Genomic DNA, 25505 nt, shown 5'->3' with positions numbered 1-25505 from the left:
GTGGTACAGGAGATTGCGACGAATTAGGAAGTCAGGTATGCCAATGCCCGTCAGCTGTGCATGAGGCAATGGGGGTCAGAGGTGCAGGTATTTGCCTATATTTAGTGACCGGTGGGTAAATACCTCATAGTATTCTTGTTTCTGGTGCCATTATCTATCCAGCGGGGTTGTTTTCTTAGTGGTGTGGAGGGCCCCTGTTGCTGTGTGATTTGCTCTCTGCAGTGCACCTCGTGGGTGCAGGAGGGGGTTTGTCAGGATAGCCAGACATTCTCGAAAGCATACATGTGAAGGATTCTTCTTTATCCTCTTCTTCTGCTTCACCTGCACAGTCCAAATGCCCAAGGGAGCGGACGATGCTAGAATCAAAAGCCTGATAGGTGGGGGAGCCCGGCCCAAGAGCACTGTCCCAGTTCAGCCCTCTCATTCCTCAAGTTTAGATGAGGAGCAGATGGGGAAGGGAAGTCAAAGGAAAATATGTGGATAAAGACATGTTGCCTGAGTTACTAAGTTCAATATGGGCTTTCCTGAGGAGAAGGCGCCAAGCACATCGGGCGGTTTGTTGCTTCGTCAGTTCCTGAGTGCTGCCACAATGGATGTGCCTGTCTATCCCTACATCCATGAGGTGTTGAAAAGGGAGTGGAGGGACCCAGATCGAATCATGCTACCCCGCTTTATGCCCCATCTGTACCCTCTCTAGGACATGTCCAAGGACTTGCCAGACTCGATCCCCATCGATTCCTTTGTTGCTCGTTTGATGGGGCGGACCTCCTTGACTGAGGATGCAGCTATTAAAGATCCTGTCGATAAAAAGGTTGATGCGTGCCCCAGGAAAGTTTACTCAGGTTCTCATTTGGCTCTGCATGCTGGTATTTATGGGACTTATGTTGCTCAGTCCCTCATTTCAGATGTCAAGGCTCTGTATCAGTCCCTGGATGAAACATCAGACTGTTTTTGCCTTTTGGATCATATTGAGCACCAGGTGGAGTTTCTTTCGGATGTGTCCTTTGATGTGGTACGGGCCTCAGCTCTATCGGGTGGGGCTTGTGAGGCAGCCAGCAGCAATCCGGTTTGGAAAGATTGGAAAACTGATTCCGCTCGAAAGGCCTCTGCCCTGAGCTTGCTTTCCAAGAGACTATGATGTTTGGAGAAGAGTTGGAGGGAAAGTTGCACAAACTTTTTAAGGAAAAGAAGCATTCCTTTTCTTTGAAACAGTCCTGCGCAGATAAAGGGTCTATGAAGCCTAAATCCCCCTTTCATCAATCTTCTAGGAGGAAGTTTTCTAGGGGTCAAGGTAGGTTTTCTTCTGGCCGGGGTTGGGACAGGAAAGCAAAGTCTCCCCACCCTAAACCTCGTTCCTGACTATATGATGGATGACCCGGATTGTTGGTAGGAAGACAGATTCAGCACTTCCTTCTGGTCTGGCTGCAGTCTTCCTCAGATGTGTGGGTGTTGGACATTGTGCGCCAGGAGTACTGCATCCAGATGGCGGGGTCTCCTCCGGATTCAGGGGTTCATCTGACTCCATGGCCATCCTGTCAGACCAAGCGGGCCGAGTTATCCCCAGGGCTTGGGTCACTACTACAGAAAGGGGCCATTCAGGTGGTGTCTCCTCTGGAGAGAGGGAATGGGATTTTACTCCATAATCTTTCTAGTGGCCAAGTTGACAGGGGGGTTCTGTCTGGTGCTGGACTTGAAGGCTCTAAACAAGTTTGTTGTTCGTCTACCCTTCAGGAGGGAGACTCTACAGCGGGTGATCCCGTTGGTTCTTCCGGGGCAATTCATGTGCAACCTGGATCTGAAGGATGCTTACTACCGTGTGACAATTCATCCCAGCAGTCACGGGTTCCTAAGGTTTTGCATTCACGGACATCATTTTCAGTTTCATGTCCTACTCATTGGCCTTCGATCTTCCCCAAGGGTTTTCACCAAAGCCATGGCTCTGTTGGTGGCATTTTTGAATCTCTGGGGTATCCTCCTCTACCTTTACCTTGATGATTGGCTGATCCATACTCCATTTCGGGATCAGCTGCTGATCGATCGGGGGGGGGGGGGGTTGTTCAGCTTTGTAGGCTCATGTGTTTCTGCTGAACCTTCCCAAGAGTCAACTGGTGCCCTCACAGGACTTGACATTTATCGATGCACGATTTCGCACAGATCTGAACAGAGTGTTCTTGCTGGACTCCCAGGCTGTGACCTTGAGTTCTCTTGCTCAGTGGGTCTTAGTGGGGAGAGGGGGGGCTCCTTTCCGGTTCTGCTGTGCTTACGACTTCTGAGGCTCATGGCGGCGGTAGTGTTCACGGTGCCTTGGGTACGTTTTTATCTCTGGCCTCTGTGGGTACATCTGCTTGCCTGTTGGGATCCTTTGTCTCGGGACCTCGACCTTCGGGTTCCGGTGTCTCCGTCCTTCCTCTCTGCCATGCGCTAGTGGACAGTAGCGAACAATCTTTCCTGGAGGAGGATGCTGCAGCCCTCGCCTCCAGTGGTCCTGACAATGGATGGCAGTGCTTTCAGGTGGGGGCAACGTTGGACTCCGGCTCTCTGCAGGGTCATTGGTCTCTCCTGGAGGGGATGTGTTCATCCAATTGGAGGGGGTTGATGGCTGTTTCCAGGGCAGTCATGGGTTTTTGGAGGCATTTGTTGGGGAGAATGTGGTCGTTCGGTCAGACAACATGGTGACAGTGGCCTACCTGAATTATCACGGGGGATCCGGTCCCGGTCTATGAATGCTGTGGTGGTTCTTCTTGTTTTTTTAGGTGGAGGAGCACCTGTTGTTTCTGGCAGCTGTTCACATCCGGGGGGTGGACATTGGGGTGGAGGATGACCTCAGTCATTTCCCCCCTTCCCATGAGTTGTCTCTGACCACAGAGGTTTTTGACAGGTGTGCGAGAGGTTGGTCTTCTCAACCTGTTTGCTTCCTGGCACAATGCTCAGCTTCCTCAGTTTTGTTCCTGGGTTCTTCAGGTGGGGACTTGAGGGGTGGATCCTCTGACCATTCCTTGGACATCGCACCTCTTGTATGCCTTCCAGTCCATTGCTCTGATCCCCCGGTTACTTGTTCATCTGGTGTAGGAGTTGCAGGAGATGGTGGTTGTAGTGCCCTTACGGCCTCATAAGTCTTTGTTCCCCGCTCTGCTGCTCTTGGCAGTTCAGCGCTGTGGTTGATCCCCTGCTTTCCTTGTCCCAGGCTGATGGCTCCGATGTTGTCTCTCATGCGGCTGCCGGTGTGGAGGTTGAGAGGCAGGGGTGGCGGCATCAGGGAATCCCCAGGCATTTAGCTTTGCCCATCTAACAATCTCAGAGACATTCAACCCTCAAGTCTTATGGGAGCAATTGGGGGAATTTCCAGTGCTGGTTTTGTGCTCTTGAGTTGTCTCCCCAGAGTGTTCTCTGACGAGGCTGTTGCAGTTTCTTTGGGAAGGGTTCAATAAGCATCTGGCTGTTTCCACCTTGAGGGCTCTGTGGGCTGCAATTAAGGCATTTCGTTCCCCTTGGGGGAATTTGGCAGATGTGGACAATTTGGTCTCCAGATTGCTGAGGATTTTTCTTTGTCCCGTCCTTTGTTGCGGCCCTGTTTACCTTGTGGGACCTTCCTCTGGTGTTGCCTGTTTTAATTGCAGCTCCTTTTGAGCCATTTGGTGAGGTGGACATCAAGTTTGTCACGTTGAAGTTGTTTGTTTGTGGCCATCACTTCGGCCCAGCGCCATGGTGAGTTGGGGGCTCTGATGGCGCAGGAACCCTTCCAGTCCTTTTCTGAGGATAGGTTGGTCTTGCGTTTGGATTCCTCTTTTGTCCCGAAGTTGCTTTCGCAGTTCCATTATTCCCAGGAGGTGGTGTTGCCTGCTTTGAAGGTAGATCAGGTGTCTGGGGATGATCTTCCTTGGTCGTTGCTGGATGTTAGTTGTGCTTTACATGTCTATCTGGATTGGACTTTTCCTTTCCAGAAGTTGGACTCCCAGTTTGTGACTTTTGGCGTCTCCGCTCGTGGGGAAAAGGCCTCTTCTTTGTCCATTGGCCATTGGACCCTTTCTGGTTACCCTCATCCGGCTGGGTTGCAGGGGCATTCTACTTGTGTGATGGTGGCTTCCGGGGCTGAGGAGCTGTGAGTGTCCCTGTCTGGGATTTGTAGGGCTGCTACTTGGGCCTTCTCTAATACGTTTGTGAGGCATTGTCGGATACAGATTTATTTGGGGGATGATGCTAATTTTGGGTTGGGCGTGTTGCAGGCTGCGAGCTCCTAACTTGTTTCTTCTGTGCTCCAATAAACCACTAGGTGTTGCTGTCTTTCTTGTGTCCTGATGGTTTGTTGTTGATGAATGCGGTGTGTTGCTTGTGTATTCTCACTTGTAATAAATGGGATGAGGACAGGAGGTTCCTGGGGCTAATGCCTTATTATTGGCCGGTAATCTTCATTATTCCTGGTCCCATTGTCCTCGTCCCATTCCTTACACCCCTCCCTCCCTCTCAGATGGCAGGCCTTCCTTGGGGCTTGGTAGTTCAGAGGGAATGCTGGGTAAGTACACGTATGTACTCCCAGAAGGAGGGGGTGGGGTAGAGGTCCAGCATTCCTTCATTATTTTTTCTGTTGGTGAGAGTTGGGGTATCTCACTTGTAATTAATGGGATTAGGACAACGGGACCAGGAGTAATGAAGATTACTGGTAGGTAATAGGGCATTACTACTGGTGGCAAAAAATAAAGCCTGTGAAACATATTTGTATGCATTTTACAGCTGGACAAATACCACTGGGGATAAAATCTACCGCCATGTAGTAAAAATATCACCAGCAAAGTGTTAAGACACAATATCAGAAACAGAAATATCGAGGACAAAAATATTGTGGAGGTAAGTTTCTATAGGTAAGCAAAGTTTTACTATATATAACTCTACATATATGTACCTTGATGCCATCTATATGTTCAAGGTAAATAGATGTGGTGTTAATAGAAAATCTATACTTACCTATTTGCACTTACTTTCTTGATATTTTTGTCCACAATATTTTTTACACAATATTCTGTCCACAATATATTCTAGTTTGCGATATTTTATCAGTGATGCACCCGAAAAGAAACACACTCCTGGAACATTGCCTGAGTAACTATTGATAAAACATTAACTTAAGCTGTATGCTGCTGTATTTGGTTATGGTTTCTACTCATTTTAAAGTTTAAGATTAGTTTAGGGCTGGTCTTATTCTGCTGTTAAATTCCATCAGTTTTGAGCAGTATGTTTTTTGTTAAATGTAATGATTGCCAGTCAGTCAACAAAAGCTTTATTCGGTTAAAAATTTTAAAACCATCAAAGCATACGACGAAATTTCAACAGCAAATGGTTACAATTACAATAATCTGAAAAATCCATCCAGGCAAAACCAAATAAACACAATTAACAATGTCATCAAACTCGTCCAAGAAAGTAAACAATGCTTTTAGATGCTCCAATTCACCCAACCTAGTGAATGAGTTATAAAAATTCACAACTAATAATGACGGGAGATTGGCACCTTCAAGTTTAACCGCCAGAATATTTGGAGAACTCGTCACTACTAGTTCTGTGCTATACAATAGCTTAAGGCTAAATAGTAACAGGAGACGCCCCCCCGTGGTCTCCCCAACGAGGAGGAGACAGCATTTTTATTAAAAGACTGATACCCGTCCAAATAGTAGGGATCCTTAGCCTCCCATGTCTCTTGAAGAGCAATTATATGGAAAGTAGAAAGGAAAGACTTCCAGCTCGTATCGCCTCTTTTTGATCTCAGGCCAGCAATATTCCATGACAGAGTCAAGATCTTATTTGTCGATGAGGTTAACCCACCCCCCCCCCCCCCCCCGGCCCCCTCTCTTCTGGCGCAAAGTTCACCGGATTTAATCAGCAGAGATGGAAATCACCAGTCTCACCAACTACGGGAACCGTGACAATCACCTTACTAGTTATACCAGGAGGAACTATTTCACTCTCGTCAACATGGACCACATCGGTGGTTATCTGGTTAGTTCCAACACAATGAGCTGCCTTTGGGGGTAGAGTACTATCACCAGAGCCATGAGTGTCCACACAATATTCTAGTTTGCGATATTTTATCAGTGATGCACCCGAAAAGAAAAACACTCCTGGAACATTGCCTGAGTAACTATTGATAAAACATTAACTTAAGCTGTATGCTGCTGTATTTGGTTATGGTTTCTAAACTTTCTACTCATTTTAAAGTTTAAGATTGGTTTAGGGCTGGTCTTATTCTGCTGTTAAATTCCATCAGTTTTGTGCAGTATGTTTTTTGTTAAATGTAATGATTGCTGTTAATGCAGTTAATGTTGGGAAAATGTATTATTTGCGTAATGGATAATTTTGTCCCGGTTGACCAAATTTTACACGGTGGTGGGATTTTGTCCTTCTGTATCAGACAATATTTGCTATCGATAGCAATCACAAATAACCAACCGCATTATTCAGTTTGCCTATTCAGTAATGAGATGCAAAATGTTGTTGTCCTACTGACTATTAGGAGGACATAATTGAAGAGAAAGTACACAAGAATTACATTTTTATTTTAACTATGATTTTAACCCGTGATTCACCTTCTTTTTCAGTGTCCCCCAAGACATTAATGTGATGCTATTGAAAGCGAAATCATTAAGAACATTATACAATAGGGACATTATAGAGAACACTGTACTGCATAGTAACAAACCTCACTTCAGGACTTTCGTCACTATGAAAAGGTTTATTTATATTAGGTAGTGAAACAATTTAGCCATACTGTTCAAACTTAAAATATATATTCGTTTAATGCACAATTCTTGCAATTGTACAGTCCATAGCAATTCCTGACCAGTTCATATTTCTTAATTAAAACTTCCATCAATTTTCTTTTCTATTACTTGTCTAAAGTACACTTTCAATTTCATTTGTGTACATGGCTGGGCTGTACTGACAAGTTAAATTCCACTCATTTCAAACTTATCTTGCTTTCTCAAAGCCCGCCAGAAGCTTAAAAAAGCTACGCAAATATCATACCCAGTAGACGGGATAAAGCTTTGCTGTACCTCTGGACTTTAGACTTTCTTAAAAGAGCTTTGGATTTTGGTTATATTGCTGAATATTGACACCAACAATATTGTGGTACAGGAATATCGAGGACAGAATATTGAGGGATAAAATATCAAAAGGTAAGTGCATATAAGGAAATATAAATGTACTATTCCTAACATCACATCTACACCTTGAATATATATGTGCTGTGTAGGTATTTATATGTGGAGTTAGGTATAGAAAATCTATACTTTACTTACCAGTCAATATTTTATTTTCGATGTCCTATCCTCGATATTGTGTTCCATCAATATTGTGGTTTTGATAGTTAGTGGGCATACCTTGGAGGCGCCCTCTGCCAGGACGGCTATATGTATATTTACTGTATATGTAAGTCATACCCATGGGTCATGTGGAAGGCCTTTTTCAACTCATAGCTATTAATGACATCGTCTTCCCATTTTTTTCATAACAATACTAAGATTGTTTCACTCCATGTTTTTCTCTGCTGCTCCTTTGGAATAGACCTGTGTTATTCTTTTAAGTACTTATATATTTGGAGGGTATACTTGATAGCTTTAGAGTTTGGTTTATGGCGACAGAGGTAAGTGCTCCATTGGAGAATACTACATCTATAGTGAATTCGCCAAAAGAATTACCTTCTCTCTCCTATTCTTATTCTTGAGGTAAATCCACCACAGGCATCTGCACCGTCAGAAAATCCTCCAAAGGCAGACTTGTTACTTCCTACCTTTATTGAAGGTTTTCTGTTACCACCTTGCTTTTAACGAGGCCCACACTAACAATGGTAGGTTCATTTTCACTTTCCACCCAAATATGTTTCTATGAAATTTGAAATCCTTTGGGTTCCAAGCTGCCTCTCCCTAAAGATGGTTAACACCCTTATAATCTATAATCTTCTCAAAACTTTCCATGCAGAACACTTTGATTAATTTAACAAGAGGTTGCATGTCCTCGAGGCACATTTTAGAATACCACCAACCAGCACTCATCTGACTTGACCTCTCCTGCTTGCTACAGAATAGACAGAATAACTCACTCTTTCTTGGCTAGAACTCATTACTGCCCCTCTCAAACATTACTTATTCTCAGAGTTGCTTAATAGAGACTATGTCCATCATCGCCATAAAACATAATGACCACCCTAAAATATTAGATAATTACCGACCCATCACAAGCCTCCCCTTCATGGCAAAATGTCTATAGAGATGTGTTGCCTCTCAGTCATGGAGTTATACTTCTGCCAATCAATCAATAAGAAAATTGAAATCCGGCTTTTCTGAAGACACAGCACTGAAACCTCCCTATTTTAGATAGTTAATAATACTCTATGTTTCTTTGACAACATGAATACCTTTCTTTTAATACTCCTCAATATGTCAGGGGGTCATTAAGAGTGGGAAGGCCACCAAAGACCAGCCTTGTGGCAGGCACTAGCTGCATCACAATTTCCCCACATCTCCAGGGTAGCAGGGGTAGGTCACAGCTGAATCAGCACACTGAAACCTTTTGTTCCACATCTAGCATGGTCTCTGCCATCACCTAAGGGGTTAGTACATTACCAAATGTAGGTTGGGTTTTAAATATCCCCAGGTCTACTTTACTAAGAGGATTTGGTTGTATGATTGGGGTACCGTTTGCTAATATATTACGTGCATTTTCCGCAACCTCAAGTAGATTAGGTTTACATTTTTTGTCCTGAAGAATTGCCCAGTTCTATAGCGACACTTGAGGCAAGAAACATGTTGACACATAGACACACACTATTTTATGAGCTGAATTGGCCAATTATATCCACATTCAGTTACCCATTTCCTTTTAATCATAACAAGAGAACCCACCTATTAAATATTTAATTGGGTATCTCTTAGCTATTTTTAACCACTAATACACATTGCACCAATTACACCTACAGCACTTCCACCTTTCACCTCACCACAACATCTCTTGCTCAAAAGACCTCTGGCAATGAGCCCCCTCCAGGGGCTCTCTGAGCCTTGCAGGGCCGGTCCAGTGAGGAGCTGCCCCATGATGAAGCATGGCACCCTCAAGGATATGGAGGGCTCTTGCTTCTCAGCAATCCGATCCCCGATCTATTATCTCACTTTCCCTGACCTAGATCCTCCTGTACTTCCCTCCCCCCATGAATTGCATACCTTTTGTATTACTTAATACTCCTCAATATGTCAGGGGGTCATTATGAGTGGAAAGGCCACCAAAGACCGGCCTTGTGGCAGGCGCTAGCTGTATCACAATTTCCCCACCACTCTGGCTTAGCATTTTCACTAAACCTGCTCCCACCAACAAATGAGCATGTCTCCTCCCTAAAGAAACCCCTTTTAAAAAAATATAACAAACATTGCAGGCTGCCACTTAGATTACTAAAGAGCATCAAACATTTCCTCCCCAAACCAGATTAAAAAAAACATTTGGTAATTTCACAAATAAGGCAAACCAACACTCTGCCACCATCTTGAAGACCTTCTCTAGGAAATATGATCACATCTCCACCTTTATGACACCTAAGTGGCTTCTGCTTGTATCAAACACAAGCTACAATATGGCCACCATTGTCGGGTCATTACAAATATGGCGCTTGCAGTGTTTGCCCCATCACATTTAATACTAAGGTTTTTTAACCTTACAGTCCTTTAGTGCCACACCAACTATAATTCTTAAATGCAATGAACGCAATTTGGTGTCCATGCGCTAACATCTATGTTGGCAAGACTACACCGTGCATCTGATGCAGAATATTAGAACGCGAAAATAGGGTATGTTGTAGTACAGCAAAAGTTCCTCTAGTAGAGCATTACCAACAAGTGAGACATGCATAACAGGACATCATAGGCCTATTGTTTATTATTCTATTCCAACTTCTAAAGTCGTATTCTCTATTTGTTTTATGTTATTACAATTTCCCATTCCTCATTGTATATACGCCTATAACAGGTTTCTATATCTATTTCCTCGACTTTTATATATTGCTTTAAAGGTGATATGTAAAAGTCAAGGAAATGGATATAGAAACATGTTACAGGTGTATATGCAATGCACTACTCTATGCACTTTTATACTATTGGAGGTGCCACTCAAGTTCAGCTCCTTTTTAGGTGCTTTTTACTCCAATTCTCATCATTCAATTAGACTAGGCCACACCCCTCCAAGTAACGCGTAGGCTTTTCAACATACGCAGTAGTGCGCCACCTTTCTGGACTCGAGCGTCTGCACGCCTGCCTATCTGGGCATCCTGCTTCAATCTAGGACCTGTTGAGGCTTTCCCCCTGGTTGTCCCTGACCTGACCGCTTCATCGGTGGGGGATTTCTCTACCCTCACCTGCCTCAGACTCAAAACCCATGTTTAGGCAGGATCTGATTAAACATTTTTCTCCTCAGTAGTGACCAAGTGGTAAACATGTCCTCCTGCCCCAGCGACTCAATATTGTTCTATAATTTTGTGCCCGCTTTAGACTGCTGTTTTCCCTTTCATTGTCCATTCCATGTATGCTTTTGTTTCATTTGTGTTTTCTTACACCTCTTTTTGGCTGACTATTCATGCACTATGTGCTGGACTTTTGGGACTCCTTTCCCTTTCTGAGTATGCCTAGTTTCTTGTAATCTTAGCTTATACTTAGGTTACCTTATGCACCTTCGGGTAGGGAACTTCCCCTTTTTGCATTTTTCACCTCCGAGTTGGCTTCATACACGGTGGTCACTAGCCTTTGACATAAGTATATTAATGCCTACATTCATACAATACTGTTATTGATTCCTTCAGCTTGCTACTTGTTTTAGAAAGAATTGGTTCTGTTTATCTAGATTAGTTCATTGTTGCACAGGACATCCCCATCACCCTCTGGTCTGCTCAGGACCACTTTTATTTAGATAAGCCTATCTTACCAATTTCCTACTTTGGTATCTTAAGTTCTTCCTCTTGGGTGACTAGTTCTCTATTTGTTTTTTTTCAGGCTGCCTTTCTCATTGTCTATTGAAAGTCCCAATGGTGGCCCCGGTCAAGTCAACCTCAGGAGAAAAAACATCGACATCCAAAAAAATATGGATTGTCCAAAAATCTATATATGAAATGTTATCAATATTGACCACAGATATACCTGAATTATGGCGTGATACCTCACTTCTTGAACAGCTTATTGTTTCTTTGTGATTCATTTGTTTTTATTTGTGTCCTAATGCACCTTATTTTTCACAGAGCACTGTGCTGATTCACTACATCATGTTTGTAACTATAAATCACTGCTGAAAATGTGAACTATTTATTGTAATAAAAGGTTTAGTAAATTCTCAAATTCTGGTTACCTTGCTGTGTTCTTTTTCCTTGGTGACCTACCTTTAACGCTTATATGTATGTCTGGTTTATATTTGAAATATTATACATTTGGTTCAACTATTTGCCCCGCCCCTTGCTTGATTCAGCCACACAACTTTTTTAACAAACTAGGTTTCCATTCCTGACTAAACCACTTCTGTATTGAACATCTATATCCTACATGGTCCTACACCACATCTCTCCTAAATGTCTCTTTGCAGGACAGTGTGCCTTTTGGAGACAATTATTAGGTCAATGGAAATTGCAGACCCTCTCCCAAGCAGCATCCTTTTCAAAAGAAGTCGCGAGGAACGCGTTTGCTAAAGTACCAAGTCCCAGTGGCGGCAGCTGTTAATAACAATGCTGTTGGGGTGGGGAGATGTTGTCGTGGGGCAGGAGGAAAAGAATTTGGTGTAAGATGTCTTATCATTCATGAATTTTAATGCTGAATCCTCTGACTCCTTCACTTCCCAGAGCACTTTAATTCATATTTGTCTCCTTTGGGCTAGTGACTGTAGTGTGTGTGTGAGGGAGGGGGGCTTCATTGGCCCTACTTTTCTTCTACCATTACTTATGATACGAGAAATGGAGGGGGAGATTTACCAAATCTCCATGCAACACAGCGCAGCCTCCCGCGAGGCTGCATTGCGTTGCGCGACAGGGAAGGAGCAGGAGAGCGCCATATTTTCAAAAATATGTCTCTCTCCTCCCCTTTCCCTTGCGCTGGCCCTGATCACAGCTGCCCTGCACCACCCACACATCTTAGCACCGTAGAGCTAGGGTGTGTGTGAGTCTAGCATAGGTTTTGCACAGGAAGGGTACCCTTTCTGTACAAAATACTATGCCTAGACACAAGGGAGAGCTTTTCTTCTATTTGTATGCATGCTGCACAGTGCAGCGCGCATGCAAAGGCGGAAAAGGAAGGAGAAATTAAAGCATTTCTCCTTCTTTGCGCCTAGTTGAAAAGGGCTCAGTTTTCTGACGCTAAACCCAATCTACTGTGTTTAGTAAATTGGGTTTAGCATGAGAAACCTTGGATGGTTGCATGGGAATGCCCATGCATCGCCCTTGGCACGCCCCCATGGCGCAAAGAAATGCGAAGCAGCGCTATGTGCTGCTTCGCATTCATTTTATGTTATTTCCAGTGCTAAACAAGTTTAGCGCTGGAAAGTAAATTAGGAAAAAAAGGTTTTGTGCTATTTTGCATCACTTTTCTGATGCAAACACAGAGCAAAATCTTAGTTAATCTCCCCCTTAATGTCCAATTTGCACTGTCTTGAGATTGGCCTGAGGATCAAAATCGTACCCAGATTTTGCTCTGCAGGTGACCTTTAAAAAAGATCAGATTTCTGCCTTTTAAAAGTTCCCCCTGTTTTTTTGTATCTACCCCTAATAAGGAGTGGCTGGGGCAATTTTGGGGGACGGGGTGGAGTTATTTAAATGTTCCTAAACTTGGCCCTATTGTCTTTAAAATGTGTAAATCTGACTAGACATGGAGTTCATGAAATGTGATTACTGTGTGTGAGCTGCAGTCCTTCTACCACCTCTTCTACTTAGCCTTGGCCACTCGCTATGTCAGCCCTGGTAGATTTGAGAGCACAAAGTGAGTACCTTGGATAGTCAATTAGAAAAAGTAAACAATCCTCTGTGCTGATGTTGTGGAGTGCCAGGGCTGGGACATCATGCCAGGCCACTCAAGACATGCCAGGCAGCCCTCTTGTCTCACAAGCCCCTGACTGACGAGCTGCTTGGAGGAGGTGAATCTGTCCTCCCAGGTCTCTGTGGCTGGCATCGCCCTGCCTGAAGCGAAAGAGCTGGGCATTGAGGTTCTGGCTCTGCAGGATCCAGGATAGGCACCGGCAACTGCTGAACAAGACTGCGGATATCAGGAAAGGCTGCCACCCCACTGACGAGCCACTCTATGTCGTCGTTTTTTTACTTTATTAGATAAATTAATTTTATAATTCATACATTTTAAACAAAATTGTTCAAAGTGCCTCACAATGAAGGTCATTTGACTTATCCAAGCTATTGTCAAAGATGCAGACTGTGTAAGTATTACAAAGACACAATACTGCCTCTTATATATACTGCTGCCCAGGGGCTACAGCCCAGAGATGTATTTATAATACACAGATCTTTCCTGCGAGCAGACTCTCAGGATGCGCAGAAGCATTACAGCGCTGTTTGAATGGAACATAGTAGAATTGAGTCAAGCTGCCAAATTCTTGCTGGGCACTTCTAGAAAACTCCTCTAATTTTCTTCTTTAATATTAGGGGACACATTTATTTAGAATTCACGCAACACAGCGCAGCAAGGCAGGTTCCTGAGCTGCGTAGCCTGAATGGGAGAGAGCTGGAAAGCGCCCTACCTGCTGCGATGCGGCACTCTTCATCACTCTCAGCAAAAACCAAAGGAAGTGATGGACGGAGTGTTGAACATTGCAAGCACTCACCCCCAGTCAACTGATCTGGGTTTAATCCATCACCGTTCTTTAGCCCACTCTGCCACCCCAGTTCAGACATGGCCATATGCAAATCAGTCTGACCCTGTGCCTCATGGGAACAGTCCAGCCCGAACGGCCAAGCCATGTCTTCCCTTTGGTTTTTACTCTTCATCCCTCTCCCTGCGCGGGTGGACGTGAGGCTGTCTAGTGCCAACACCAGTGCAGGCACCCTTTCACCATGGTGCAAGAGAGCCTGAATTATGGGCAGGATTTTTTGAGCAGGAACGGATACCTTCCTGCACACAACAACCCAAAGAGGCATTTTCCTCTTTCTACGCCTGATGCGGAATGCATCAAGCGTAAAAAGAGGAAAACACGACGACAATTTCTTTTTTTCTCCAGGTTGCATCTGTTTGTCATAGGCTTACCAACTTCACACCATTCCAGCTTTACAAACCCAGGCAATCCACGGGTGGATGCATGGGAACGCCCATGCTCCACCTATGGAACGCCTTCCACTAAGATATGTAACGCAAGCTGCTGTATTGCGTTACATTTCTTTAAAAAGCTACGCAAGGCCACGCAAATAAGGCCTTAATTGGCTTTGTAAATCCCAAATAAAACCTTTGTGTTGCCCTTTGGTGGCACAATAGCAAAGCCTGAGTAACTCGCCCCATGGTTTTTAAATTAATTTATTCACCGTTTTTGACACTGAATGTTTGTTTTTCTCTAAAGATTTTTACCCCCATGAATTATTAGAGCACGCATTTATTGTATCCTTTATAGTAGAAGACCATGTTGTTTTATTTGTCAGCATATGCAGACCAGACGATGGTATATAATATATGCAAACTAGGCGACATTATATGTTATATGTTTTGGTGATTGTTATTATTGTAATTAAGCTTGTACAATCAACTTTATTACTAATGCTTAGAATGCAAACATGTAGACCGTAACAGTTTTCTTATGTATTTGTCTTTGGAAACGTGGTAAATGAAATAGAAAACGTCCTCATCACAGCAACTGTAAAAAAGAAAAAAAAAAACAACAGAAAACCTATTTATTTACCATTCCTCGCCCCTCCGCAGACAAACATTTAAAGCCCGTTGACGCCAAAAACAATGGCAATGAAAGAACTTTAATGAGACTGGAAAGAAAGCCACCGCCAACCGAGTACCCACACACTGAAAATAAAAGCGATTCAAGTCGTCACGTAAAAGAATGTAAAAGAGAAGGCCACAATTCCCAGCAAGTTTGAGAGAATAGAGTGGACCTATCAGAATAGCAACTAAAAGCACGCTATGTGTCTGTCACAAAGCAACATGAGAAAAGGCGAACAGGGAAAAACATCTAATTACTGTTTGTCATTCCATTTTACATATTTTTTTCCGCTGCAAGCAATAGCACATCATGTTTTGTGTGCTACAAGTGATGTTTGTCAATGAAATGCAGAAGCCGGAGTTAGGTCTCAAGTGCCATGTGTACGATATTAGGGGCATATCAACAACAACCGGCGATACTTATCTCTAAGAGCACTTAGCGCTAGGATAATTATCGCCGGCTAGCGTGAATTTTTATCGCTGAGATAGCGTGCTATTAGCAACACTTATCTCAATAGCGATAAAAATCCTCACGCTAACAGGCTAACGTGAGATTATCGCTGGAAACCCAGCGATAATCTCACATTACCTTGTTGATAGGGACAGGCAAACTTAGCCATGATATCCTCCTTCCATAGGATATCATGGCTAAGTCTGAAAAATACCATACGTAAAAAAGCAGCGTTAACCGCGGTTAGCGCTGCTTTTTTTGTCTCTAACAGGGTTAGCGACATTCTTGATAATATTATTTTACTCTGGAACGCCCCCTTTGCATCTCATTAGAGATGCAAGGGGAAGCGTAGAGTAAAAGGGTGCTAACATGCAAATTTGCATGTTAGCACCCTGTTGTTGATAGGGCGCTAGTTTTATCTCTCCTTCTTTGGCTTTTAAAGCCAAAAAAGCAGAGCTAAAGCCCTTGTTGATATGCCCCTTAGTTTTTGACGGGGCCAATCAGAAACAAAGTCATAAAAAGGCGAAGATATTTTTATTCGAGTTCAAGATAGGCATATCCGATCATCATGCAGAAAAACAAGCCTGAAGGGCCAAGAAACCGGATATGTAAACAAAGTAATTGACTTAGGACAAGGAAGTTATGTCAAATGCCAAATCACCTGTCCAACAGAGAAAATGAGTAACTTGTAAAATACCTCGCCCAGGCAAGAATACAAACGAAATATTGATGAACAGAGAAGTTAAGCAAGACTTGTATTTGAAGTTACTGTAAAATTTGAAAGGAATGTTTAAGTAAACTGATTCACTCACTTCAGAAGCACAAATAAATGTCAGGAGTAAATAATGACTAACACAAGTAGGGAGGTAAGGTAAAAAAAGTAGGTAGTAAAAGTATTAGTGCCACCACAAAAACCCATCATATAATTTATTTAACACTAGTGACATGGAAACATATAGTGACGTGCAAAGTCACACATTATTCAGTGAAGTCCAGAAATCATGGTGAAACCAAAAGTACCATTTGGGGACAGTACTTGGGTCACAAAGTCTGCAAGACATATCAACAGAGACTTTAATAACTATACTGTCACCCTTGCATGCACACCTCAAAGCCCTGATGACAAGTATGCCCGTTTTATGTGAGGGGATACTAGAGAGACAGAATCCGTTTCCAACCGATACCCAAAAAAACACAGTGATTATAAGTTTTCTCTCCAGAACCGCGAACAACCACACAGACCCAGAGATACCACGTTCTTTACCAGGCAGTTTTCATCGATTCCGAATAGAAAAATGCTCATTTTTTCAGCCAGGCCCATTGCAAGTTTGAGGACCAGGGGATCCGGGTAGGCGTAACAAAGGTCCCCACCGCCCCTGCGGTGCGGGGGCCCGAGCTCCTGGGGCCCCCCTCTGGCACTGGAAGGTCCCTGGCCTGAGAGCTCTGAACTGGATCCAGATCGTCGAGGGCCCCCTGCATGTACTTTGCCACCTCAAATCCACTGCTTTAATCTGCCTGGGGAAAGCATTGCCGATTCGCCTGTGCTGCTGCATAGGTTGGGTGAGGCTGGCCTGCCCTGCTGTTGATAAGCCACTGTAGCAAAAAAGACGGGTCTGGGGTCCCCAGACCTGCAATTATCAGGACAGGAGTTTGAGGACTCGAACATGCCGGGCTCAGAGACACTTGTAATTGCAGGTGGTGGAATTTCACCTGGAAATATTGCTCCTGTCGAAATGTGGTCACCCTTAATCACTGCTTAAGATGCATGCTGCAGCCAAGCCCAAATAAATGTGTGATATAAAAAAACAGCACGAAACAACATTATCTTTATGGTTTTGATTGACCTGTTAAAGGTAGTCCCGGCCACGCACAATTTATCATCAGTGGTGTAATTGCAAATTTTACAGTAATATTATCAATTATGTCAGAGAAGATGTCATGAGTGTTGTAATATGTGGGGTAATTAGCAGTGGGTGGCGTTGGCACAAGTTATAGTTACTTGAGATCACTATAACCGTTGAATTTCATTGGTTATTAGACTTTAAAACGTTCTGTTGTCACCGAAATGTTCACCTAACTATAACGTTACTTTAACCTTTGTGTGGAGTTCTAAGGGATTTTTAAGGTAAAGTAAGATATAATTACAATTTCTAACTATAATACCACTTTAACCTTTGTGTTTTTACAGTGATTTTCTAGGGCTTTTATAATGTAAAGTAATATTTTATTAATATATATAAAGTCCAATCCACATGTGCCGCCAAACCCCTGCGGCCCAGGCCCTTGGCCGTGTGTGGTATGGGGCTGGTCTCAGGGCCCTGCCTAGAGCCCCTCACAGGCAAGCAGCTCTGCGTGGAATGGGGTTGGCTGCAGGGCTTCACCTGCCGCTAGGCCCTGCATTCATCGCCTTGCAAGCAGCCAACCCCTCAGTTATTTTATTTTTCTAAATAAAACCAACATGTCTTTGAGTCTTTCTTTTAATATGTAGCCCACAAAAGGCAATTATAAAAACAACCACAAGGGGGCTCTGCACTCCTGTTAAAGAGCATGGAGCTCCTGCTAGGAGTGTTTTAAAACATATGGTAAGTTCTCCTTAAGTCATGGAATTAATGACCCAGGATACTTACAGTTTTTTAAACCGTTGCCTGGGGAGGGGGCTACTATACTCTTCCCACCACAGCAACATAAAGAAAATGACTGTTGGTGATCCTGCCCCTTGTAGGGACACCATCAAGCTAAAATAAAAAAAAATTTAAAAGGCCCTCACAGGGCATCATGCAGTGCTCCTTCATGGAGCAGTGAATAAAAATTGAGCGGCTCCACCCACCCACTCATTTCATTTTTATTTTTTGGAATATTTTTATGGGTGTCCCAATGCTCATCCGGGACACCTACATGGTTTATTATAGATGGGGCCGAGGGGTAACCCCTGGACACCTGTGGCCTCAGCTGGCACACATTGTGTGTGCTGGCAGGAGACAACATATTTTTTATTAAATTGATGCACACCCAGGGCACCCAGAGCACCAATTTCAGTTAGAGACCACTGGGGGAGCCCCAGGGCCCTTGATTTCCCAGCCAGCTCCTCTTGCGGGACCTTTTTTAAAATGTAAGTGGGTCCACTTACATGGCACCGACACTGCTGGCACTATTGGGGGCCTCAGGTGGAGCCCCAAGGCCCCTGTGGCACCAGCCTGCTCCCCAGCCAGCACCATACTAGGTGCTGGAGAGAGATAGCACTTACAGCTCTATCTGGGCGGGAGCAATGTTGATTTTTTTGCCTAGGAGAGTGTGGGTAGGGTATGCTGCCACTCACCCGGACAGGGAAGTACAGTGTCACAGAGGAGGGCTCTGTAGGAGCACTGTACATTATAGCACCGCAGGGCATGTGATCCCTAGGCCTACTGAGGCTCGGGAGGAGTTGCACAACCACCCTTACCTTTATTTTCTATATGGCCCCAGGGGATGGGGGCCCTGGGGCCTTTTTAAGCTCATGGTACGGGCCGTGCACCTACCTACCCTTTATGCTATAGTGGGCTCTAGGAGAAGGGGCCCCCGAGGCCTCCAAGATACTTGGGGAGGGTGGCCACACCCTCTGTCGTAAATATGTCTGTCCATCACCCACTGGGCCCTAGCCCACACAAAGGGTATCTTTTTCATTAACGTGGGAGCCCAAACTATTTAAAAGTAATTTTGCAGCAGATTCATGGAACTTCTGTGAGTTTGAAGCAAACCTTTTTTTTAAAAGTGTGTGGCCCAAGGCGGACTCCCTGTAGGGCCCCCCCTAGGGGTTTGGGTATTCTGCACTGCTTCCTTAAACTTGTTTTTTTACCATTTTCTATGACTCAGGACTGATTTCCGAATCCTAATACGGCTATTGCCACATCGTTATTAATTTGGTGGGAGGCAATTAGATCTCAGCTTGAGATCTGTCTGATCCGTGGGTCCCCTGTGGCAGACATATGTAAAGTTTTGGAGCTTCACACCAAATAAAAAAACACACTTTTCTGGACCAAGATCTAATTTTCTTCCAAATTTGGTGTAAATCCCTTCAGCAGTTTTTGCGGTATCGCTGGTCAATTTTGCTATTGAAAAATTAATTGGGAAAATACATTTTGGGACAGCTTCTGGGCCCTTGCTTGATGGATCATCCAGAAACTTTCAAGAAAGGAGCTGAGGTGGAAGATAAAAATGCTTTTCCTATGCAAATGCAGACCTAACTATAACTACCCAGTGGTGACCCCACACATATACATGCACACACATAATATTTAATATAATGTATTATTTATTACATTGCTGACTGTGGGACCGGACCAGGACTCAAAACAGGAGAAGCTTCATGTGGGACATGATGCCCCTCTCCTTCTTTAGCAATGGTAAAGAACAACATTTTATACTCTGTGCATCCACATATATGGTCTATGTCATAGTCGTTTTTCATTTGCATTTGTTATAACAAAAGTTATATTATCAAACAACTGGTTAAATTTGTCTGATAGGTGAAATCTCTCTGAAGAGCTCCCCTGAATACTCGGAGAGTTATTTCATCAGGGAAAAGGAATTGTTGCCTGCATTCTGTGAGGCAATAAACAGAGTATTTCTCATATGCGGTTGACTGTACTGGGGTCGAATACTTAATTGTGTCCTTTGCCATTCAGTAATAAATGTGTGTTTACTAGTAGAGTTGATCTAAACATTGTTTAATTTCACTGCCATGGGAGTGAAAATAAATAAACACAAATGCAAAAAGGGACCCCTTAGGTCAGTAGTGGAATGATGCAAACCATCCAAAATGAACAGTGTAAGAACGGAGTTCTCCTGGGCATGAAAACACAAGAATAGGGATGAAAGTCATCCAATCACAAGCAGACATTTGTGATAGATAACAAAACCATCCATTCAAGAACAAGGGTTGACCCAAAGACCACTCTATGTATATTCTGTAATGGAAACAAAAGGTCTGCCAGCAGACAGCTAAAGGTGTAGCCGGAAGGTAAACAAACATTACTGGCCCTAATTCAGTTTTTTTAATGATTGTAGAATGAATTTGTGATAGAACACATTTTAGTTCACCAGAATGCACCTGGGAGTCCTTTTGATATCTCTCCTTTTAACAAATGCTCTACCCTTGTACTGGAAGGGAGCATTGTGTTAGGAGGCCAGGTCACTACCCATTGGATTTTATTTCTGCAAATAGATGTTTCTGATAAATTTAGGACATTTAAAGTTGATAATAAAACCATGGCCCACGCAGGATACAGACAGCCTATGGCCACTTTGAGCTTGTGGAAGCACATTTTGGCCTAGGTTTTGCGAGCGTTGTGTAACTTCTTGCGTGGCGCTCTGCAATTTTGCTCTGCACCGACCTTTTTAATAGCACGTAAAGAGAATCATGCTCTGCGCCACTTGAGTGCCCACAGAAAACATTAGTAAATAATCCCCTTCATTTCCTTGTCCAGTCTTTAATCTAAGGTAACAACATGAAACAAGCACTGGCACAGCCAACATGTCTGGCCTCGGAAAGCTAGTGATGGTTAATATATATTTTTTTAATTATTGCAATCATATGCCAAAGAAATAAAAATACATTGCCCCCTAAACATGCTCACCATATGTTCTGGAATAAAAAAAATTGAAAGTCAAAAAACATTCACTGGCTGAGCCATATTTGCTAGTGATGGCATTTAACAAACAAGCCGATCAGTTGACCCACACATATTATTATTACTATTTGTGATGGAAAAAGACCTAAACAAACCCTCATGCTGCATGCAGCTACCAGGCTACATTATCACTTTATAGCAGTAACTTAATAAAGGTGGAATAAAATAGCTCATCATCTAACTGGGCACCCGAAATGCAGCCGAAATAAGCAGCAGTTATTTAAAGGGAAGGCAAAAAACAAATAATTCATTTTGAACAAGCCTTGCCACTGAAGAGGAAAGGGCCATATTAAGGCAGAAAAGAACAATGTGCACAGACCTTATGCAGCCACTCAAAGTGAAATTAGCCAATGGGTATAATGGGCGGACCCATTGCCCCATTCCGTATGCTGTGGTGGGCAAAAGCAGAATATGAAAGGCAATTTAACAAGCCAGTTGAAGCCACTGGCCAAAAGCCAATATACATCTTGTGTATTATGCATACATTTGGTGGAATAAACACTAGTCTGGCAGACTGCTGGAGCTGTCTCACAGGCTAAACCTAAAAATAGCCTTTCTGCAAGATATCACTGGGTAATCAGCTGATAGATACACTGGTGGACTCCTTCAATCAGGCTTGACTTTTCCTAGATATGGCCAGTGGCGTAGCAAGGTCAGGGGGTACCCAGTGCAGAAAATTTCTTGTGACCCACGTCTTGACAAAATGGCAAAAATATGTGTTTAAAACTCATATTTTTGCCATTTTGTCACCCATCCCTCAGTGATGACACCCATGGCGGCCCGCACCCACCTCACCCCGATGGCCCATGAAGCAGGTACACATTCTTCCATTATGGCTGCCTGAAACAAATGCAGTATTGGAATCAATGTTTTTAAGTGCACCGGAGAACAGGCCTGATCCACCGGCTAAGTGACAGGAGAGGCGAAGGCCTCCAGCCGTAGCTTTGTGAACTTCATTTTGCAGTATGTGAGTTGTACTACTGTATAACTACTTTAAGTACTACAAAATACATTTTGTCAATCAGCCAGTATTTTATTTTTATTTTTACCATCACTCCTTGCTAAGATTTCCAACAAGAATTTTCTTTTGTTTAAAAATTCAATTACGTGAGATTTCACTTGCTTGCTTTTCACTAGGGTTGCTAGTCCATCGTTGCTTCTAACTATCTTGAGAACTATTTTGGCATTCCAAGTATAGCTGCCATACACTGCATATGAAAGAAATGTTGCACCTTGAATTGTATTCTTATTTCAGTAAAATTATTGTGCACCCTTCTTCTATCTACTGACTCCAGTAGCCCCAACCCTTCCTCTTTGTAAAACTACATGCATTGTGATCTGGGTTTCTGTCCCTATAAAGGGCTTCAGTGCTTAATTTGTGCCAGTGGTTTCCGGTGCTCAACACTGGGACTTAATTGCGAGCACCGGCTGTAGTGACAGTCCACAACATGGTGGCGCTGTCTTTTTTAAAATTTTGAGATGAGCTCAAGAACTGTGCCTATTAAGACAATATACATTGAAAACGAATAATACCGGCCTCTTGTGCCATTATTATAGCTTTGTGTGGCCTGAAATAGTCTGAATTTTTTACACTTGTAGGACTGCAATGGTTGGGTGTTCTGTCGGTACTACCTTTGGCTGGGTATGGGTGGTTAAGGCTGCAGTGGCCTTCTGGGAAGGGCCCTGGCACTTCACTTTGTATAAATTAAGCACTGAAGGGCTTACTTGGCCTTGGCTAGCTGAGCACCAAACAAAACCCCCATATATGCCATTTGGTAAATTGTAGATTAAAGCACGTATTTTATATTGATTGCAACCATAAGGCAATATAATTGCCACATTTCGCTGTTGTACCATTTCTAAGTTTCTAAAACTCATAACTTTTTCTCAGTGCTGTTGAACAGTATTGTTATTATTTCATTTTATTTAATTCATTTGGTCATTTTGATCCAGCAGCTCATACACGACCAGTCTGATGATCAGATGCAAATTATAAATATCAAGTCGAGCTTCAGTGCATTATTGGAGCCTGGCCATCGATAAATGAATAGGCTGGTGCAATGACCATGGGCTGAATCTAGTTACTGAAGATGGTCTGTTCCAGACACATCCCCACGAAGCTTACCTGGTTGCTTTACAGCTCTTTTTTTCTGATTTAGTAGCAGAACAGTCCAGCGAGAAAGACCCTACGTCACTCTGGTGTGGTCATATAGGTTATATATATACATATATGCACCATCCAGCGTGTAAGCGCTAGCATTGTCTTTCACTCCTGTTATGTTTTTGGACCAGTTTCCCTGTAGAATGTCAGCCAATGAATGATGTCACAATTGTCACAATAATGACAAAACCCAAATAAACATTATCAAATAATGGGACGTGGAGGAATCCTTCCTACTTATCATTGCTGGTGACACTGCATTGGGTAAAAAAAGCGAGGTTGTTTTTCCTTTTGCCTGAAGATCCCTTCAAAACTCAACTTAAACCGTCTCCTACTGATATATAGATGCATTTGCCTCAAAGGGATTTAAGTGTACTATTAAAATTCTATTTCTGTTTTTCCCTCTCGCCATCTCTTGTAGATGAATTTCTTTTCATTTAAAGACCACGGTCAGCTTGACAAATATTTAAATCCTCTGTTTGCCCCGCCTATTTTAGATTTTAGTTATTTTTTTATCCCTTCCCTCCTGCATTACTTCTGCTTTTTTTACTGTCATTAGGTAGAACACAGGTGTGGGAGACATTATTTCAGGGTAGAGGAGATAGAATTATAAAACCGAAACACACAAAATCCCCAAAATGAAAAAACTCACCGCAGACCACATCCAGGATCAAGAGGAGCCCCAGGAGGCCCCGGATCACCCAGGCTTTGAGCTTCATCTTCAGTTGCCACGCGCTGGGATCCACATGATGTACAGAAGAGGACAGAAGAGGGATGCTTTTGCTGATTTTGACCAACTAAAAAAAAAAAACGATCCTATGACCAAGTCCTTTAAATGTAGCCTCTTTGTCAGCCTGCCTCCTCCCTTTATCGTCTGTCGGGAAACTTACTATGTTGGACTGTCTTTCAGTCTGAGTACGAGGCTGGTGTATTCATGCAGCAATCACCTTCATGTGTTGTCTGGAAGTGTGGAAATCTATTCTATACGTTTTTGGTTCCTCTTGTTCTGTGCAAAATGCTCCAATGTATGTCAGTCCATGGATACTCCCTAGTCCATGCAGAAGACCCTTTCGTAGGCAGTCCTGGCTGAAACGTGGTTGATTTTGATACTCAAGCCTAGTGTTTTTCTATCTCTTTTTAGTCACACTTAGTCTGTGCAGATGGCTATCATTGGTTAGTCTTCAGTCACACTTTGTCTATGTAGAGGTCTCCTCTTTCTGTTACTCTTTGGTCCTGTAGACTGTGCAGAAGGCTCCACAGGGTTTCAGTCCTTGGGCACCCTTTGCTTATGCACGCGGTATACGAATAAGACCTTGGTCATACGTAGTCTGTGCAGAAGGTTATTCCATTTATTCGTCCTTGTCGATACACAGTTTTCAAAGAAGACTATTCTGTTTGTTCCACCTTGGTCCCACTGAAGGTTATCCCCTTTGTGAGTCCTTGGCCACAGGTAGTCAATGCTGGAGGCTCCTTGGTGAGTCCACCTTCCTCACAAAAACTGCTGGTAGAAAGTTCCTCCTTGCGAGACTGCTTCGATCAAGGTAGAGCAGTGATTCTGTCTTCTGATCCCTGACTCAGTCAGGCTCAAACTGCAATACTTCTTCATTGTGTTCACATTTCACGTATTACAATGAGGTGGCCACACCCCAAACCAAAGCAAACGTTCCTGATAAGCGAAGGCGTGATAGCACATTTATCACCAACTGCCTCTGTATCAGCCAGGCTAATGCCTCGTAGGCGGCGCGGCTTAGCAATGTCAACCTCTGTTGACTTTTCTTAAGTTTGATGACGCGAGTCGAACCTGGACATTTATACAGTCTGTTTCTTAACAAATATTACGTTATTTTTCTGTATGAAAGGCTTCCTCGAGCACCCTGATGAAGGTTAGGGACTCAACAGCCTGCTCTTATTTCAGAAAATCTATACTTGTCACCCATCTGCTAGTAACATAAAATAACCTGTGTGTTTGTAAAACTCACCCAGAAGGGTATTTTGGCTCTGAATAGGAGATGCTTATTGCAATACAATTCAATGGTACTCATTTTATCTACCTCAGAAGGATAAAGGGCTAAGTGAGCCCACCAGGATTTGAACCTGTGACCATGAGGTCAAACACAAATCCCTACAGTGGATGCATTAGTCAACTAGGCCACCAGACCCAGCTAGTAGGGGAAATGTCCTTGTTACCCCAGGGTCCTTCAGACCAACTTCCCAAAACACTGTGAGGTAAAGTTCTGTCCATGGCCCTCTCCCAATTAATAAAACCTCTGAAAGCCTTCATTACAACATTCGCAAAAAAA

General features: G+C 43.4%; 1 protein-coding gene across 1 annotated transcript in view; it reads right to left on the bottom strand.

Annotated features, from left to right (window-relative positions):
• The window catches only part of LOC146780106 (uncharacterized), a 128610-nt gene extending 103812 nt beyond the window's left edge, over positions 1-24798 (bottom strand). The window contains exon 1 of the mRNA XM_085637116.1: positions 23858-24798. Within this exon, the coding sequence (XP_085493242.1) occupies positions 23858-23924 (67 nt within the window). The 5' untranslated portion in view covers positions 23925-24798. The remainder of the gene's footprint in view (positions 1-23857) is intronic.
• Between the last annotated feature and the right edge of the window lie 707 nt (positions 24799-25505).

Source organism: Triturus cristatus, chromosome 12 (genome assembly GCF_964204655.1).
Source record: "Triturus cristatus chromosome 12, aTriCri1.1, whole genome shotgun sequence".
Lineage (NCBI taxonomy): Eukaryota > Metazoa > Chordata > Amphibia > Caudata > Salamandridae > Triturus > Triturus cristatus.
This window is presented reverse-complemented; position numbering and strand designations above follow the sequence as displayed.